General features: G+C 36.1%; 1 protein-coding gene across 1 annotated transcript in view; it reads right to left on the reverse strand.

Annotated features, from left to right (window-relative positions):
* The window catches only part of LOC128647449 (probable ATP-dependent RNA helicase DDX60), a 1,088,706-nt gene that overhangs the window by 656,286 nt on the left and 411,129 nt on the right, over window positions 1-21,291 (reverse strand). The window contains exons 16-22 of the mRNA XM_053700235.1: window positions 15,337-15,483; window positions 15,034-15,183; window positions 13,191-13,310; window positions 8,876-8,971; window positions 7,379-7,494; window positions 917-1,041; window positions 707-816 (exon numbers count right to left, since the gene is read on the reverse strand). Coding sequence (XP_053556210.1) covers window positions 707-816; window positions 917-1,041; window positions 7,379-7,494; window positions 8,876-8,971; window positions 13,191-13,310; window positions 15,034-15,183; window positions 15,337-15,483 — 864 coding nt within the window. The remainder of the gene's footprint in view (window positions 1-706; window positions 817-916; window positions 1,042-7,378; window positions 7,495-8,875; window positions 8,972-13,190; window positions 13,311-15,033; window positions 15,184-15,336; window positions 15,484-21,291) is intronic.

Genomic DNA, 21,291 nt, shown 5'->3' on the forward strand with positions numbered 1-21,291 from the left:
AGCATGATTTTAATATATTATAAAGTTAATTACTTATGTTTGAATATTGCATGAGCCATTTTGAATATTGTAAAATACCTTTTAGAGGAATAGGAGATAAAGAGATACAGAAGATATAATGGCAAATAATTAAGCAATAAGATACTTCTATGAGCCATTAACTATTTCTAATATTTGCAATTTGTTTAAAAAAGAGATTATTCAATAAATACCAGGATAAACATAGAGCAAAGCTAGAATGTTTCTAAGCGATGTATATTTTGATAGTTTTGAGCAGACATTACAGATCTTATAGACTATGGGGCCTATCTATCAAGCTCCGAGCGGAGCTTGACGGCCCGTGTTTCTGGCGAGTCTTCAGACTCGCCAGAAACACAAGTTATGGAGCAGCGATCACAAAGACCGCTGCTCCATAACCCTGTCCGCCTGCTCTGAGCAGGCGGACAGGAATCACCGGAATTCAACCCGATTGAGTACGATTGGGTTTATTGACACCCCCTGCTGGCGGCCGATTGGCCGCGAGTCTACAGGGGGCGGCGTTGCACCAGCAGCTCTTGTGAGCTGCTGGTGCAATGCTGAATACGGAGAGCGTATTGCTCTCCGCATTCAGCAATGTCTTGCGGACCTGATCTGCACTGTCGGATCAGGTCTGCAAGACATTTGATAAATAGGCCCCTATTTATAGAAATATAAATTAGTAACTCACCAGATCCAATGTTAATGCAGCACATGGATGGTAGTGATCAAAGGTTATATCAGAATCTCTCGCAGAACACACATACTTTTCCAGGTCATTGTATCTTTCATTATATATTACTATAAAAAAAATTGTACAATTTAAAATTTAAATAACTGAAAATGATCATATAAACGTAATACTTTGATTTTGATAGTAACCATACTGCATATACATTACCTAACCGAACATTATAGGATTTTTCTTCTTTTCCCTTTTCCCCTTTCTTAGCTGCTTTCGAGCGGCCATCTTGCTGTAACAATTTGTCACTGCACTCCCATTGAGATTTCACTGATTGTAGCCACCTATGTTTTGTGAAAGAAGCACAGTTTTTGTACTTACGTTTTAAGAAATTATAGTTTCCTAATTATCTCTAGTCTGAACATTAAAAAAAATCTCACAATCCTATTTTAAAGTAAGTTAAAAGCTCATGTTATATTAGATGTACAGTTTAAAAGGTACAAAAAACACATTTTCTCTATGAATTCAAATTCTAAATATTAACTTGTGCACCCTAGGGAATGACAGATGTTGCTCTCATTCACTAACGGCTTTTATAGCCCTTCAGAAACAATAAAGTTACACTGTTTCCCTAAAAGCCCTGTTAGTGGATGAGAGCGATATCTGATGAAGCCCTAAATGACTACCCACAAAGGGGAGGGGCAAAACGCATCATCAGTATCCCAGTGGATATCCAGTCAGGTGTGTACTGAGCCCTCCATGTTCAGCCTAAGCGTTTACTCTCAACAGCCTGGATCTGTTGAAACAAGGCTATTTGGAGGTGTGCCAAACACAGTATAAGGAGATGTGCAGTAATCGTGTCCAAGTGGACAGCTTCTGTGTTAATACCGTGTTAATACCAGGACATTTGTTCTCTGTAGTGGTACAGTCTGAAGCATATAGCGTTCAGCTGCACTATGTGCTCTATTTACAGGCATTTAAACATACGCTGCTGTGTGTAAACTCTGGGAAAACTGGAAGTGGGCGTGCGGGAGCAATAAGAGCCCCTTTACTTTTACAATAACTTTGTCCTTGGTTCTTTCATTTATGAAGCACTTTAGCATGTAGTATGATTTCTTACATTACAGATTATGAGCTTTAACATGGATTACTGTATACCCTGTTTGTGTTTATTCTAAGCAACACAGAGTGTGCTATACCGGATGGCACCTGTTAGGTCTATTTAGTAATTATCATACAGCTTGTTTTTTGGCTCAGTGAGAAACCCTTAGTGGTGTTTTGCTTTGAGCACAGCATTTAAAATCAGTGAGGAAAGATGGGAGAGTGATATCTCTGATGCCTTTAAACCGATATTAAGAATAGATGAAGGTAATATAGACAATGTTACAGAAGATGTGTTTACAGTCTTTAAAGCTTATAAAAAGAAAGCCATTAAAGAGATTAAAATGAAATGGGAACTAGTTAGTCTTAAAAACTATGTAAAGGAACAGTTGATTCCTAGAGGTCTTAGGATAAGGCTAGACCCTGGTGTAAATCTGAGGGGCACAGAGGCAGAGAATGAATTCATAAAAAAATGGAACGCTATTCTAACAAAGTGTACATTAGAATTGAAGGAACTCATGATAGAGGAGGATAAAATGAGACTGGAAGTGAGTAAAATTGAAACAGTTAAAGCCTATGAACAGGTTAATCTTTTTGCCAATGACCCATTTTTTGAGAGACAAAATAAAGAAATTCAAAGAAGTATTGACAAATTACATAGCGAGATCAAGTTCAGGACAAGTTGAAAGTTAATGAAGGATCAGGATGACCTTAAAAATGGTAGAATTTATGTTTACCGCAATCCACCAGCAGTTAGGGGTTCTTATGACTCTGGTACAGACAACTCTGACAGTGAACTTGACCGTAACACGTACAATGTTAGGGCCATTATGGACTCAGGGGTCCCCTTGGGCGTAGGACAAGGAGAGGAGGGCAGGGGGAAACATAAAGGAAGATACTCGTTTTGGATGAGGGAGGAGAGGAAGGAACAGTAGGTTCATCGGGAACCGGAATTACACACGTATAATGACCAGGAACCAGGAGAGGCTAGATCAATTTTAGGGGACAGCCCCACGGGAGATGCACTCACTGTGGTAAATCTGTCCTCATTCCCTCTCAACAAGGTACACATTAAATTATTATCAAAAGGTCTTTCATTTTGTCCTGCATCAGGACTAGATAAATTTGAATTAACTAAGAACATAAATTTGTTTGCTCGAAAATTAGTCCATAAAAAATTGTGGAGACTCAAAGGAAGAATCAAAGAATCCTCTCTTACAAGTAATGTTGACAAGGAGACTCTAACGAATGTGGTCTCCTTGTTATCTGAGCAAGATGAAACCTTGTGAGGGAGTGATGACAGATTCCCAGTGACATCTCACTTTTGAAATAAATCTGATTACATGCCAGCACTATCCCTGGTTCCTAGCATACAGAGCTTTGTTAAGTGTGTAGAAAAGGATATACGCAAATGTGGGAATACAGGAATAATAGTTGACAACTTAAGCAGAGCAGAGAGAGTAGCCTTGAATGAATTAAAGAACAGAGATGACATTGTCATTAAATTATCGGACAAAAGTGGCAACGTTGTCCTGATGGATAAGAGTGCTTATCTTGAGGAGGCTATGAGAAAGCTTACAGACCCCCAACAGTATAGCCTTATTAACAGAACAGATCATGTAATGAACTCCTGTTCATCCTCAATGATGCTTTGAGAGAAGACCCTATTACCTGAAGATAACATCAGTTTATGTTTTAGAAACACCCTGTCCTTCCAATATTCTACTGCATACCAAAATTGCACAAGAACCTGGAGAAACCTCCAGGTAGGCTCATATTCTCTGGCATAGGAGGGCCAACTGAGAATGTGAGTGGGGGGGATTGCGGTTTAGGTTATAATTTATTTATGTAGTTTGCAATGTGGGGGGTGGCAGTTTAGGAGTTAATAGTTTTATTTAGTGTTTGCAATGTGGGGGGGGTTGGCGGTTTAGAGGTTAATAGATTTATTTAGTGTTTGCTATGTGGGGGTGGTGGTTTAGGGGTTAATAGTTTTATTTAGTGTTTGCAATGTGGGAGGATGGTGGGTAAGGGGTTAACAGTTTTATTAGTGTTTGTGATGCGGGAGAATGGCCCTTTAGAGATGTAAGTGTACTTTGTAAGGTATTTTTGTTGTGTTTTGAGCAACTTTTTTGTTTCGGAACACACTTTACTAGAACTATTAGACTATCCTGCTAGCACAATGGCGATTTCTCCCGACTTGTAATATCAGCAGAAGAAAAATGGATTGCAAAATCACCATTATGCGCAAACCTTTTACTTTCAACTTGTAATACACACACTAATCTACATGCTTTACAGGTTTATGCACGAGCAAAAGCTGTTTGCTGGCTATTTATTGCTTTGATTGTGAAGGAATATATCTGATAGTATTCTTGACATTTACACCATTTTTTATAGAACACCTAAAAAGGCAAAATGATTAAAAGATGAAAGGTTATGATTTAAATTGTTTTGATGAGATTTTTGGGCACATTAATGTGGTGTAATAGACCATTTATGAGTTCACAGCTTCCTCAGGCAACTAGATAAAGAGGGGTTTTTAGACAATTTTTGAATAATGATTAGCTTGCCACATACCTGTGAGATTTCTAAAATATTTATTTCAAACGTTTAACCTTCTGAAAACCAAATTTTACCTTTTTTCTTATGGCACATGTAACCTTTCTTGTAGAAACATTTTTTTTGTTATACTAATTATGGGCTAGATTAAACGTAGCACACTAAAGTGCGGCTGTCGATAAGCAATATCGCAACTGCGCTAACTTAGTAGAAAGTAAATGGGTGCCCTCAAGTATGTATAAATATGTGTGTATGTGTATTAATGCATTTAAATATGTATATATGTATATACAGTTGTATATACACATATTAACATATACAGTCATGGCCAAAAATATTGGCACCCCTGCATTTCTGTCAGATAATGCACCACTTCGTCCAGAAAATTGCTGCAATTACAAATGTTTTGGCATTCCCATGTGTATTTCTTTTGTTTGTATTGGTATGACACAAAAAAGTGGACAGAAAAAGCTAAATCTGACACATTCAACGCAAAACTCCAAAATAGGACTAGGCAAAATTATTGGCACCTTCAATTTAATATTTGGTAGCACACCCCTTGGAAAAAATAACTGAATTCAATTGCTTCCTGTAACCTTCAATGAGTTTTTTACACCTCTCTACTGGATTTAAAAAAAAAAAATGTATAATATTTTATTGAGATTTTTGGCATACACAAAATAAACAATATGTGCATTTACAGCAGAAGCAAGAGAATATAAATATTACATACATGCTGATATATAAAGTAAGCCATCAAACAGCAGCTTTGTAATCGAACAAGTACAATAAGTACATGTGCAAACATTATCCGTAGACAAATATGCCAGGGACCTTTTTGTGTAGAAATTAGTACAAACATTAGCAAATAATTGGCTTGCAGTAATAACTATTCAAGTAGCAGCCTAAATGATAGTTTTGCAGATACATATGCACAGTAAAATTTTCTAAAAGCTCAGACTTGTTTGCTAACAATCCAAATCTGTCAACATTAGTAACGTAAATGAAATCTCATTTTAATTAATATTGTAATACCTCCCAAACTGAACCGGGTCACTCTTGTACCCTGATGATAAAATATGAAACTGGGGAGGGTCTCAACTGATATATATGGCCACTCTTGGACCTTTAAAGAATTATGAGTGATTGTAGAATTCAAAATATGAGTTATTTTTTGTTAAATATATGGATTTCCTCTGTTGCATGTTAGAGATGTAAAATAACCCCCTAGATAGAGGATGTGCTCTCTACTGGAATTTTGATCCACTCTTCTTTTGCCAACTGCTCCAGGTCTCTCAGATTGGAAGGGTTTCTTTTCCCAACTGCTGTTTTGAGATCTCTCCACAGGTGCTCTATAGGATTGAGATCTGGACGCATTGCTGGCCAGTTCAGTACTCTCCAGCGCTTTGTCTTAAACCTTTTTTGGGTGCTTTTTGACGTGTGCTTTAGGTCATTGTCCTGCTGTATCACCTATGACCTCTGACGGTGACCCAACATTCTGACACTGGGCCCTACATTGCACCACAAAATTCTTTGGTCGTCTTCAGATTTCATAATGCCATGCACACAGTCAAGGCATCCAGTGCCTGAAACTGCAAAGCAACCCCAATACATCAGTGAACCTCCACCATGTTTGACTGAAGGGACTGTCTTCTTTTCTTTAAAAGCCTTATTTATTTTTCTGAAAACAGTAGAATGATGGGCTTTACTAAAAAGCTGTAGTTTTGTTTGTCTGTTCACAGCACATTCTCCCAAAAGGATTTTGGCTTCCTCAGGTAAGTTTTGGCAAACTTCAATGTGGCTTTTTTATGTTTCTGTGTCAGCAGTAGGGTCCTCCTGCGTCTACCATAGCGTCCCATTTCATTCAGATGGCAACGTATAGTGTGAGCTGACACATTTGTACCCTGTGCCTGAAGGTCAGCTTACATTTGTCTGGAAGTGAATCAATTGTTCTTTATCCACCATTCGAAAAATCCTTTGTTGCAATCTTTGATCAATTTTTCTTTTCATCCACGTCACGTCCAGGGAGATTAGCTACAGTGCCATGGGCTGTAAACTTCTTGACAATGTTGCACAAAGTGGACACAGGGACATAAAGATCTCTGGAGATGGACTTGTAACCTTGAGAGTGTCCATGCTTTTCCACATTTTTTGTTCTCAAATCCTCAGACAATTCTTTGCTGCTCTTTCTATTTTCCATGCTCAGTTTGGCACACAGAGACACACAAAAGAAAGGTTGAGTCAATTTTTCACCATTTTATCTGGTTGCTGGTGTAATTTATATATTGTCAGCACCTGTTAATTAATACAGGTGAGTTTAATTACAAATTAAAGGAGCATCACTTGGAATGCTATTATTTTTTACAATTTCGAGAAGGTGACAAAAATTTTGTCAAGTCCATTTTTGGAGTTTTGTGTGGATTGTGTCATATTTGGCTTTTTTTCTTAACTTTTTTTGTCATACCAATACAAACAATAGAAATAAACATGAGAATGCCTAGACATTTGTAATTGCAACAATTTTCTGGGGGAAATGGTGCATTATCTGACAGAAAAGTAGGGGTGCCAATAACCGATAAGCATTAGGTTTTTTTTTTGTGTCCACGTTCTATAGAAGTCTATATGAGGTCTCGATATCTGAAGTTAGCATGCATCGGATTTTGTTCGCAAGCAAAACATTTACTTTCAACTTGTAATGTTCTATGGAATAACACGCATATCATTTTTTTATTAGAATGTCCTTTTAACTTACAGACTGTTGTGTCTGAATTTTAATTGAGTTATTGAGACAAGTTAACTTGTCAAGTAAGTTTATCGACAACATTAAAATCTTTCCCAATGCCTTTATTACATTTTCTCACAACTATTTAATAGCAAGCAAATATAAAAACTTTGCTTTTAGTTTATATAGAAATATGCATTATTTTCCATTAAAGGGAAAGTTGTGGAAGCCTAATTATGCTCAAAATATATAAAGTTAAACTAATGTTTTATTAGAATATTTCCAGAGACAAGACTTACTCTGCAAGGTGTTCTGGATTACTTATGGTAGCTGACAAAGCCAAAAATGGGCATCGAATCATAACAAGTAGGTGCTCCCACACTTCTGCACCAATTTCACCTCCTAAGCAATGGACCTAAAATTAAGGTTACATAATTAAATTAATTATTTTACATGTATTGGCTGTTTTTTGTTGTTTTTGTTATTTGTTTTTTTACAAATACAGCAATCAATAAAGGCCTACAAAAATAGAGAACAAGTCATTTACCAAGGAAAACATTCACATTCAAAATAATTTCATTTTGATTAATACATTTCATATAACTTGTTTAAACCAAGTTGATTTTCTGAATTCTTTTATAAACAGTCATAACAATAAACTATTTCAAATATATATATATATTTTATTATTATAAATAACAGTTTTTTTTAAACATACAGTTATGCTATAAGCAAAGGTATATATTAAAAAAAGGAAAATATTATGTAATTTATTTTCATTAAACTATATGTGCACATACTATAATTATTAAATACTATACACCTAGATTACGAGTTTTGCGTTGCGGCTTTTAACGCAGAAACAATGGCAATTTCAGCGTAAAAGCAGTAATGCACTATTGGGAGTCGTGTCGGTATAGCTATACCGCAAGCATTTTAGCCTGTAACGCAACGTCAATCCCGCACTCCAAAAAATGAGTTTGAGTGCAGGATTTTTCATAGCGCTGGTATTACAGGTTGTGAGATCCGGCTAAAATGCTTGCATTACAGCCTATACCTACATGATCCATACCGCCATCTGAGACCAGTAGTTATGGATTTTGTGTAACAAAAATGTTTCACAAAACTCATAACTAAAGTGTTACAAAGTACACTAACACCCATAAACTTCTTATTAACCCCTAAAACCTCCACCCTCCCGCATCACAAACACTATATTAAACCTATTAACCCCTAATCTACCACCTAACCACATCGCGACTATTCAATATAGTTATTAACCCCTAATCTGCTGCTCCCGACATCGCCGATGCCTAAATAAAGTTATGAACCCCTAATCTGACACTCCCGACATCGCCACCACTAATAAAAGTTATTAACCTCTATCCTGCCGCTCCCCGACATTGCCACTACTATAATAAAGTTAATTAACTCCTAAACCTCCGGCCTCCCACATCTCCACCACTAAATAAACCAATAAACCCCTAAACCTAACACTCCCTAGCTTTAAATTAAAATTACAATATAACTGTATTTAAATAAATAAAAACTTACCTGTGAAATAAAAATAAACCTAACATTAAACTATAAATTAACCTAACATAACTATTCTAATAAAGGAGCATTTGTATGGGCATTGCCCTTAAAAGGGAATTTAGCTCTTTTGCATTGCTATATACAGGGTGAAATAACGCAACTTTTGTTGCGTTCGTTTCGCACCCTGTTTAGCACAAAACTCGTAATCTAGGTGATAATAAATTAAGTATATATTTCATAAAAAATTCTCATTGACTCACCTCATCAAATATCACATATTTAATTCTGTTCACCCACTTCTGTCGATGTGGAGCTAAGAGTAGAATTTCTAAACACTGTGGAACAGTAACTAATATCTGAGACAAATGAGAAATTAAATATATTAACTAAAATAACAAAAAAAATTACAATTATTCTTGAAAAAAAATTAAAATAATTTAAAATGAAAAAAAAATATATATATATACATTTATATACTGTTTGTGGTGTGGATTTTATTGTAGGATATACAATAGCAATGCCTGCTTGCACAATAACATATAGGTTGTAGGCTACGATTTCTCACATATGGTCTTTGAGTCTGTAATGAAATCAAGGTGTCAACTTTATATGTATATAAGCATTCAAATGTGCCTAGCTACATATATATATATATATATACATATATATACACACAAGAAAAACAAACCCTCCCTCCTATTCCAGCCACCTGGGTGCAAATATAGCCTTTTTTTGATCTGAAGAAAGGGACTTGAGTTCCCTGAAACGTCATCTAATAAAGTTGACCTTTTTTTCACAAAATCCTGAGAGTTCACTATTTATTGGAAGTATATATATATATATATATATATATATATATATATATATATATATATATATATATATATATATATATATACTGTATATATATATATATATATATATATATATATATATATATATATATATATATATATATATATATAAAAAAACAAAAGGGTAGCAGGATGGCGCTTGGTGCAACAGATAGTAATAAAAACTGATACTAATCAGTCTCCACTGTATCATAAAACAATGACAGTAACAAATAAACAGTCTGAGTAAGGATGATTACATATAAATAAAAAGGTACACAGTCCAGGATTGCTGTAACACAGTTAGTAGATGTTTATAATGGTATCTTCATAAATCTCTCCCCCTTGGATGTGCACTTACTTTAAGCAACCTCCATCCTATGAGGTAAGAATGAAGCAGTATCGCTGAAAGGCTTGGTACCCCCTGAAGTATGGATCAGCCGAACAATTAGGTTTCTTTATGTACAAGCTCCAAAAGTGAAGCCCTTGCCTGTATTCAGAATTCAACGTGCCACTTGTAACCTTGCACTCTCTGGTGGATGGGAACTTTCAATCTCAGTCACCTTGAATCTTAATTTAAATGCAAGCCCACCTACAGTAACCGTTACTTCAGAAGTGTTATGTAGTCAAATACTACAGCAGATTGCATGGATTTGAGTGGATTGTTTACAGGCAGCGTGTAACAACCAACCTGTCTGGAGACACTTAAGGGGGCGGGCCCTTTCTATAAAGCACCATATATATATATATATATATATATAACTTCAAAATTTATTAGAAAAAGAGAAATAGCCACAGTAGAGCTATATGAGATACTGTGTAAAGATGGGCGATTTCAGCACTCAATAGAACTCCATTTAACCCAAATTGGTGCTTGACTGGGAGCTAGCAAGAGACAAAATACACGGATGCACATAAGTTCAGATAACACGACAAATTTATTTACAAAGTAACAAACATGCTGGAAAGGTATATGCATATTGTTTAGGTACTAAAGAAAGTATAAAATTACCACTGCAGTGGGATAACTATCTATCATAATACTTTCCTAAAACAGCTTATAATGCAACATTGTATTGATTCATATATAGCAAGGAAAGGATATATATAACTGTGGCCAAACAGATTATCTTATGATCATATATACGACCTGTTCTGAGTCCTCCTTATAGTTAAGGAATAGGAAGAAAACACAGGTAGATTGAAAATCCGTTTCTGCCTGGGCCCAGGTTCTGTGTGAAAAGACGTAGATAAGCGGGATATTCCTTTCTTTTTCAAAGGCTCATTCTTTGCTTTTAGTCAAGAGCTATATAAAAGGACTTGTATGCTAGAACTCCGAGGTAAGAGCGTCCTCTCTGTCTAGCATAGTAATACAATACTTGTTGAGAAGTGCCGTTATTGCTTTTAACTCCAAACAAATGCAGCTTTCCAGGAAACTGCGGTATGTAGCGGTCCCAAGTGTTTGCCTCAACACATACCTCACGACAGACAGACACCTAGTTACAGCTCACACAAGTTCGGAAGATTTCCATGAAGATTATTATCTGCCATCCGTTATAGTCAAGATCCCCAAAAGCGAAGGTGATATGACTTTGAAGTGGAGGTAGAAAGCAGTTTGATGTTGGAAGCACCTGTCCCGACGCTGCACGTAACTTCAGTATCCAGACCCGAACGAGTGACTGTAATCTCTATATCTGCGGATACAAGGTGAACCCGGAGGTGAGCACTAACACAGCCACACAGATATCCGGACTGCTATTCAAATACGGAGGTCCGGAGGTATGTGTTGAGGCAAACACTTGGGACCGCTACATACCGCAGTTTCCTGGAAAGCTGCATTTGTTTGGAGTTAAAAGCAATAACGGCACTTCTCAACAAGTATTGTATTACTATGCTAGACAGAGAGGACGCTCTTACCTCGGAGTTCTAGCATACAAGTCCTTTTATATAGCTCTTGACTAAAAGCAAAGAATGAGCCTTTGAAAAAGAAAGAAATATCCCGCTTATCTACGTCTTTTCACACAGAACCTGGGCCCAGGCAGAAACGGATTTTCAATCTACCTGTGTTTTCTTCCTATTCCTTAACTATAAGGAGGACTCAGAACAGGTCGTATATATGATCATAAGATAATCTGTTTGGCCACAGTTATATATATCCTTTCCTTGCTATATATGAATCAATACAATGTTGCATTATAAGCTGTTTTAGGAAAGTATTATGATAGATAGTTATCCCACTGCAGTGGTAATTTTATACTTTCTTTAGTACCTAAACAATATGCATATACCTTTCCAGCATGTTTGTTACTTTGTAAATAAATTTGTCGTGTTATCTGAACTTATGTGCATCCGTGTTTTTTGTCTCTTGCTAGCTCCCAGTCAAGCACCAATTTGGGTTAAATGGAGTTCTATTGAGTGCTGAAATCCCCCATCTTTACACAGTATCTCATATAGCTCTACTGTGGCTATTTCTCTTTTTCTAATAAATTTTGAAGTTATAACTATTTTTGGGGGTCTGCACCTGATCTAGTAGTGGATAGTTACCGCCTAGATCTTTAAATTATAAATTTCCTATCCTGCTTAAACAGGAAGGTTAAACAATCCTCTCCCAACACTCTCTTTGTAAAATATATATATATATATATATATATATATATATATATATATATATATACACACAGATATATATATATATATATATATATATATATTTATATATATATATATATATATATACACACTGTATAGTGGGGTCTGTTTGGTTTAAAAAAATGACAATTAATAAACTGAGCATAATCATTGCTTAACCAACTTAAGGAAAGAGAAGAGGGGAGAGTGTTCCCCCCTCTCTTTTTTTATTGCACATGTCTGAACAACCATGCATATTTATACCACATATACACAGTTGTGATCAGTTAGCAAGCGTACCTTTTTTTCTGAGGGACAGGGAAATCACTGAAAAGAAACAGTATTTAAAAAGTTTTTTATATGACAAAGCAATGCTGCATCATTCATCCAAAGGTGCATCTTAGATCTGAAGATTCATGCAGCGGTTAATTTCTCTTAATCTATGATTAACAATGGAACTCAGAGAGCATTACTTTTCTACTTTCTGAGAACCCAATAACTAACATCTGGATATATGAAGATTGACCACTATACCCCTTCTTTTAAAGGTTGTTTCATAATGTATTGGACTTCCTGACCCAGTGCCATATGTACTATTATATGTATTAAGTTTAACTCTTATTTGCCACCATGTAAAGATGTCCTAACCTGGGTAATCTCATTCCTGAATCCATTTATCAGGGTGGATGTACAAAAAAATATTTCAAGTCGCTATAGATGAGTTACCTCTGCCCAGGTCATAGATATGGAAAAACATTTGGCTGTTAGGCACTATGCATTGGAATTCCATCTTTGGCTTATGAAACCAAATGTGAAGCCAATAAGTGTGTTTGTTTTAATCCGAGAGCAAGGAATTTGGACACACTGAAGAAACAAACTACACAGCTAAAAGATTTTGGGTTCAAATCAAAGTTGATTCTCTCCTGCCAAAATTACATCTCTTTTTGTTAAAAAACAAATCATTGCAACAAAAACGGCATATAAAGCAGGATTAGTTCTTCTATGCTTTCGATGATACTGACAGATATCCCCAAACCATTCCCTAATCATAGTTTTGTAGACCATCGGTGTTGGTAATTTTATAGAGCAATGCAAACAGTTTTTAAATACAGACCTGACTATTGAGGGCATCAGTGCGGTAATCCCTTGTAAATACACCACAGAGCGCCAATCCTTTTGGTAGATGCTTATTAAATCGGTTGTAGACTGTAGCTACAACTTGGTTTACAAGTGCCTAATAACAAAATATTAATAATAAAAAACAGGGTCATTAAATAAACATTTTATCTAAGTACATTTACTATAACTAAATGCTGATATTATTATAATTGTGTGGCTTTGAAATTATGGTATGCACCAAATTGATTTATCAGTGTAAGTAGTGCACGTGGAAGTAGGATTTCTTTTCTGCGTTTTTGGTAATTATATGTTTATTTATTTTTTGTTTGATTTTTTATATTTTCCTCAATGAGATTAGACCCTCTAAAAGCTGATAGATGGGAACAGGACAACCCTTCAAAAGCTCCAAAAGGACCAATTAGGTTCTCCTGAAGAAAACTTTAACTTTCTGTTTTATGAACAGTTTGGTCACCAAGTACTCCCCTAAAGTGCATGTTGTACCATGTATGTGTGACAGGGTTTGAGAAAGCCACTCGCCTGTGTGCTCACTGCATTTAAATAACTGGGCTGTAAAGATATCACTTTACTGCCCATCCAGTTACTTTTGCCTGCAATTGCATTACGCAGCCTACCAATTCTCATCCAGCACGGCTCATAACCCGAGAGATTGTGCTTGTTAGAAAGAGAGTTCTGACTAATTATCATCCCTAATTTTCCTATCTGCAATTTGTAGTCAAAAGTCAAAATTAAGGAGGTGATTATAGTGGAAGAAACTATATCTACTACCAAAACAAAATCCATAAGAAAAAAATATTTCCATTAAGTTCAATGAGGTAAGCAAAGAACCTTTTTACATTTTCCTATATCATCCTTTAAGTAGTACTGCTAAATCTCTCTCTATATTTTTTTCTATATCATCCACTAAGTTGTGCTGGAGGGAACCTAAATTCTTTTAAAATATATATATTTCCTATACATAGAATTGTATTATAAGTACAGGTCAAAGTAAACTCCTCCTTATGAAATGTATTTATGAAATAAACAAGGAAATATTAACTACCTCTCTAGCATCATAATTTAGACGAATAGAGAGAGTTTAACAACCTGCTAGTATGTATTTAACTTGGGAAACGTAATATGAGAACAAGACTACCAAAAGCATATCAACAGCATGTGCATGTGATATATAATCATATCTGCCCAAAAATCTAAGTGCCAGAAAGGAACAATAGTTTTAATAAAGACTGAAAGATAAAGTGGCGATGCCTCAGGCAAGAGGAAATATCGTGGCCTCGCCTCTATCAACATATTCCTGCACTATTATACTTCCAGATGCGCAACAGACAGTCGTATGTCGAAGGTCAGTAAGTGGTTAATTTTTTTTATTTATTTACTTTACTTTTTCAGAGTATTCTTTTGTGCATATGATAGAGTGGACGGTTTTACAGAAGTTGTATTTTCCGATTTTTATATTTTATTCTTTAAGGTTTTGAAGGTGTTTTTTGTGATACCAGTGTCCTTGATTTCTGCAATTTTTGAGTTTTGATGTTGCAAGTCAGTTGTTCCCATAAGATCCTAGTTTAACAAATTAGTTTTATTGAACCTAGGCCATTGAGAAGGGGGCTATTAAGCTTACAAAAGCTATTTTTTTTTATCTTTCAAGCATATGTTTTCATGGCCTGCAAGTATATATTTATGTGCATTATGGGCCTTTTATGCAGTCAATGCATTCATTTACTTTTATATCACACATTTGTAATCAAATTTACTATATAATTTTTATAAAAACACATAGCGCTTTGAATTACTTTATAAGATAAAAAATAAATTGGATCTACCTTTGTAGGAGAAACATACACAACAACTCCATCATTGCCTTCTTTTAAGACCTTTTCCATGCAATAGTATGATGCATATGTCTTCCCAGAAGAAGTAGGCGCAACTATCACTGCGGATTCATTATTGTCAACTACATCAAGAAGTTCCCGCTGTTTTATAATCAAAATGAACAAAAATTGTAGCCAATTATGTATTCATAGTTATTAATTCCTAAAGAATTTTTTTTACCTGTGAACCAACAATGACATTTTTTACATTTTTACAAATCTAAACATAAAATAGTATATAAATGAGTAATTTACCTGCCATGTGTCTGGTATAAAGTGCTGTACTCTTGGGTCTGGGTCATGCCTTTCATTCCTTGTCAGGTAATGACCCATATACTGTAGCTGAAAGCGTGCAGCTCCTATATCAAGAGAATATGTACCTTTTTGCTTACATTTACTGTCCTGCAAATATACACATTTACATTTATAAATATACACATTTTATATGTTGCTGATAATAAATATGTTCTGTTCTAAAACATGAACAGATATGATACCTCTGAATAAACTTGTAATAAAATAACATGGTCTCACTAAAGTCAGTCTGATAAGTTAACAAAAACTTGTAATAATAAAAAAAAAAAGTTGCTGGTAAGTGAAGTCTAGAACATTCTTGGGGTTTTTATCCCTTTAAGCATAGCAGAAAATATTAAAATATAATATTTATTAGTATTAATTAAATATAATTATAGTCTATCTTAAAACACATGTAAAATCTAGACTTGTGCGCGGCGGAACAATTTGTTTAGTTTCGGTTTGGATGTTTTATAACTTCGTTTTTAGATTGATTCGAATTCGGATACATTCAAATGCATTTGTTTTGAATTCATTCAGATTCGAATAAATTTAAATGTATTTGGTCCGGATTCGATTCGTAAATTCGGAAGTTCGGTCTGTGTTAGGTGGGATGTGCTGTGTATTAGACTAGTATTATGTACTGTAATATTAGGTGTAACCCATAGTAGAGTGATATAACCTAATATACTGTACAATACTAGTGTAATTGTGATTAGTCCATGGCCATTCGAATGTAACGAATAAATCCAAAATAATTCAGATTTATTCGTTAGTTTCGGTGCTACGGTAAATCGGAAATTCGAACTGATCCGATGCTCCAAATTTGACAAATTCATCCGAATTTCGATTCGGAACCAAACTTACATGTCTAGTAAAATCATAAGTGGTTTAGCAGCATCTCAGGTGATATGATTTGGTTAATATTCCACTATCAATCTGTACATAGTATATAGGCCAACACAACATGGGTGATTAGTGCCTAAATAGCAACATGAAAAACGTCCCTATTCTGGATCCTTTAAGGTGACTATTAAAGGGACAGGAAACTCCAAAATTACCTTTAATAATTTGGATATAACATTTTAACAATTTTAAACAACTTTCCAAATTACTTCTATTATCAAATTTGCTTTATTCTCTTGTTATCATTTGTTGATGGAGCAGCATTGCACCACTAACAGCTAGCTGAACACATTTAGGCCTAGATTTAGAGTTTGGCGTTAGCCGTGAAAACCAGCGTTAGAGGCTCCTAACGCTGGTTTTAGGCTACCGCCGGTATTTGGAGTCACTGAAAAAAGGGTCTAACGCTCACTTTTCAGCCGCGACTTTTCCATACCGCAGATCCCCTTACGTAAATTACGTATCCTATCTTTTCAATGGGATCTTCCTAACTCCGGTATTTAGAGTCGTGTCTGAAGTGAGCGTTAGAACTCTAACGACAAAACTCCAGCCGCAGAAAAAAAGCAGGAGTTAAGAGCTTTCTGGGCTAACGCCGGTTCATAAAGCTCTTAACTACTGTACCCTAAAGTACACTAACACCCATAAACTACCTATGTACCCCTAAACTGAGGTCCCCCCACATCGCCGCCACTCAAATTTTTTTTTAACCCCTAATCTGCCGAACGCAAAGCGCCGCCAGCTAAGTTATCCCTATGTACCCCTAATCTGCTGCCCCTAACACCGCCGACCCCTATATTATATTTATTAACCCCTAATCTGCCCCCCTCAACGTCGCCTCCACCTGCCTACACTTATTAACCCCTAATCTGCCGAGCAGACCGCACCGCTACTATAATAAATGTATTAACCCCTAATCCGCCTCACTAACCCTATAATAAATAGTATTAACCCCTAATCTGCCCTTCCTAACATCGCCGACACCTAACTTCAATTCTTAACCCCTAATCTGCCGACCGGAGCTCACCGCTATTCTAATAAATGGATTAACCCCTAAAGCTAAGTCTAACCCTAACACTAACACCCCCCTAAGTTAAATATAATTTACATCTAACGAAATTAATTATCTCTTATTAAATAAATTATTCCTATTTAAAGCTAAATACTTACCTGTAAAATAAATCCTAATATAGCTACAATATAAATTATAATTATATTGTAGCTATTTTATGATTAATATTTATTTTACAGGCAACTTTGTATTTATTTTAACCAGGTACAATAGCTATTAAATAGTTAAGAACTATTTAATAGTTACCTAGTTAAAATAAATACAAAATTACCTGTAAAATAAATCCTAACCTAAGTTACAATTAAACCTAACACTATACTATCATTAAATTAATTAAATAAAATACCTACAATTACCTACAATAAAACCTAACACTACACTATCAATAAATAAATTAAATACAATTCCTACAAATAACTACAATGAAATAAACTAACTAAAGTACAAAAAATAAAAAAGAACTAAGTTACAAAAAATAAAAAAATATTTACAAACATAAGAAAAATATTACAACAATTTTAAACTAATTACACCTACTCTAAGCCCCCTAATAAAATAACAAAGACCCTCAAAATAACAAAATGCCCTACCCTATTCTAAATTACTACATTTCAAAGCTCTTTTACCTTACCAGCCCTGAACAGGGCCCTTTGCGGGGCATGCCCCAAGAAATTCATCTCTTTTGCCTGTAAAAAAAACATACAATACCCCCCCAACATTACAACCCACCACCCACATACCCCTAATCTAACCCAAACCCCCCTTAAATAAACCTAACACTAAGCCCCTGAAGATCTTCCTACCTTGTCTTCACCCTACCAGGTTCACCGATCCGTCCTGAAGAGCTCCTCCGATGTCCTGATCCAAGCCCAAGCGGGGGGCTGAAGAGGTCCATGATCCGGTCGAAGTCTTCATCCAAGCGGGGCAGAAGAGGTCTTCCATCCGATTGAAGTCTTCATCCAGGCGGCATCTTCTATTGTCATCCATCCGGAGCGGAGCGGCAGGATCCTGAAGACCTCCAGCGCGGAACATCCATCCGGCCCGACGACTGAACGACGAATGACGGTTCCTTTAAATGACGTCATCCAAGATGGCGTCCCTCGAATTCCGATTGGCTGATAGGATTCTATCAGCCAATCGGAATTAAGGTAGGAATATTCTGATTGGCTGATGGAATCAGCCAATCAGAATCAAGTTCAATCCGATTGGCTGATCCGATCAGCCAATCAGATTGATCTCGCATTCTATTGGCTGATCGGAACAGCCAATAGAATGCGAGCTCAATCTGATTGGCTGATCGAATCAGCCAATCGGATTGAACTTGATTCTGATTGGCTGATTCCATCAGCCAATCAGAATATTCCTACCTTAATTCCGATTGGCTGATAGAATCCTATCAGCCAATCGGAATTCGAGGGACGCCATCTTGGATGACGTCATTTAAAGGAACCGTCATTCGTCGTTCAGTCGACGGGCCGGATGGATGTTCCGCGCTGGAGGTCTTCAGGATCCTGCCGCTCCGCTCCGGATGGATGACAATAGAAGATGCCGCCTGGATGAAGACTTCAATCGGATGGAAGACCTCTTCTGCCCCGCTTGGATGAAGACTTCGACCGGATCATGGACCTCTTCAGCCCCCCGCTTGGGCTTGGATCAGGACATCGGAGGAGCTCTTCAGGACGGATCGGTGAACCTGGTAGGGTGAAGACAAGGTAGGAAGATCTTCAGGGGCTTAGTGTTAGGTTTATTTAAGGGGGGTTTGGGTTAGATTAGGGGTATGTGGGTGGTGGGTTGTAATGTTGGGGGGGGGGTATTGTATGTTTTTTTTTACAGGCAAAAGAGCTGAATTTCTTGGGGCATGCCCCGCAAAGGGCCCTGTTCAGGGCTGGTAAGGTAAAAGAGCTTTGAAATGTAGTAATTTAGAATAGGGTAGAGCATTTTGTTATTTTGGGGGTCTTTGTTATTTTATTAGGGGGCTTAGAGTAGGTGTAATTAGTTTAAAATTGTTGTAATATTTTTCTTATGTTTGTAAATATTTTTTTATTTTTTGTAACTTAGTTCTTTTTTATTTTTTGTACTTTAGTTAGTTTATTTCATTGTAGTTATTTGTAGGAATTGTATTTAATGTATTTATTGATTGTGTAGTGTTAGGTTTTATTGTAGGTAATTGTAGGTATTTTATTTAATTAATTTAATGATAGTATAGCGTTAGGTTTAATTGTAACTTAGGTTAGGATTTATTTTACAGGTAATTTTGTATTTATTTTAACTAGGTAACTATTAAATAGTTCTTAACTATTTAATAGCTATTGTACCTGGTTAAAATAAATACAAAGTTGCCTGTAAAATAAATATTAATCCTAAAATAGCTACAATATAATTATAATTTATATTGTAGCTATATTAGGATTTATTTTACAGGTAAGTATTTAGCTTTAAATAGGAATAATTTATTTAATAAGAGATAATTAATTTCGTTAGATGTAAATTATATTTAACTTAGGGGGGTGTTAGTGTTAGGGTTAGACTTAGCTTTAGGGGTTAATACATTTATTATAGTAGCGGTGCGGTCCGCTCGGCAGATTAGGGGTTAATAAGTGTAGTTAGGTGGAGGCGACGTTGTGGGGGGCAGATTAGGGGTTAATAAATATAATATAGGGGTCGGCGGTGTTAGGGGCAGCAGATTAGGGGTACATAAGGATAATGTAAGTAGCGGCGGTTTACGGAGCGGCAGATTAGGGGTTAATAATAATATGCAGGGGTCAGCGATAGCGGGGGCGGCAGATTAGGGGTTAATAAGTGTAAGGGTAGGGGTGTTTAGACTCGGGGTACATGTTAGGGTGTTAGGTGCAGACGTAGGAAGTGTTTCCCCATAGAAAACAATGGGGCTGCGTTAGGAGCTGAACGCGGCTTTTTTGCAGGTGTTAGGTTTTTTTTCAGCTCAAACAGCCCCATTGTTTCCTATGGGGGAATCGTGCACGAGCACGTTTTTGAGGCTGGCCGCGTCCGTAAGCAACTCTGGTATCGAGAGTTGAAGCTGCGTTAAAAATGCTCTACGCTCCTTTTTTGGAGCCTAACGCAGCCATTCTGTGAACTCTCAATACCAGAGTTATTTTTATGGTGCGGCCAGAAAAAAGCCGGCGTTAGCTACGTGGGTCGTTACCGACAAAACTCTAAATCTAGCCGTTAGTTAGCCAATCACTAGAGACACATGTGTGCAGGCACCAATCAGTAGCTAGCTCCCACTAGTGTAGGATATGTGTGTATTATTTTTCAACAAGGAATGCCAAGAGAATGTAGAACATCTGAAAATAGAAGTGAATTTAAAACTGTCTTAAAATGACATGCTCTATCTGAATCGTGCAAGTTTAATTTTTACTTTCCTATCCCTTTAACTATAGAATAATTGAGGTTAAAATATCACACTTTATTAGCATACAGTATATGCATTACATACAAATATAAAATTACAGCTAGAGACTCAGATAAGGGTGGAGTACATCACATCCAGCTGTATAATCATAAATCTGGTGTCCCGCTAAGTTAAAAAAGTAGGCTTAATGGATATATACATATACATATATATCTTTATATATCTATACCTATATATAATCATCTATATAGGTATAGCTATATATTGTATCAAAATACCATCAGATATATGTAGAAATATGTATTTATGAATAAATAGAACATAGTCTGCTATGTGAAGAACATTGGAATGTGAAATATTCATATTTTCATGTTGGGTTAGTTCACTTGAGAATATGTGATCGGGTTTATGCGCGAGTAGGGTGTTTGCTCCATTGACTTATTGGGGGAATATGTGAAGGTGCACACAATATTCTCACTTCGGCTTTCTACTTTTAACTTGTAATATGATCGCTAACCACTGTGCGCAAATATCTTACTTCTAGCCAAGTTAGAGTGCACTCCACTGGCCC

Source organism: Bombina bombina, chromosome 2, assembly GCF_027579735.1.
Source record: "Bombina bombina isolate aBomBom1 chromosome 2, aBomBom1.pri, whole genome shotgun sequence".
Classification (NCBI taxonomy): Eukaryota; Metazoa; Chordata; class Amphibia; order Anura; family Bombinatoridae; genus Bombina; species Bombina bombina.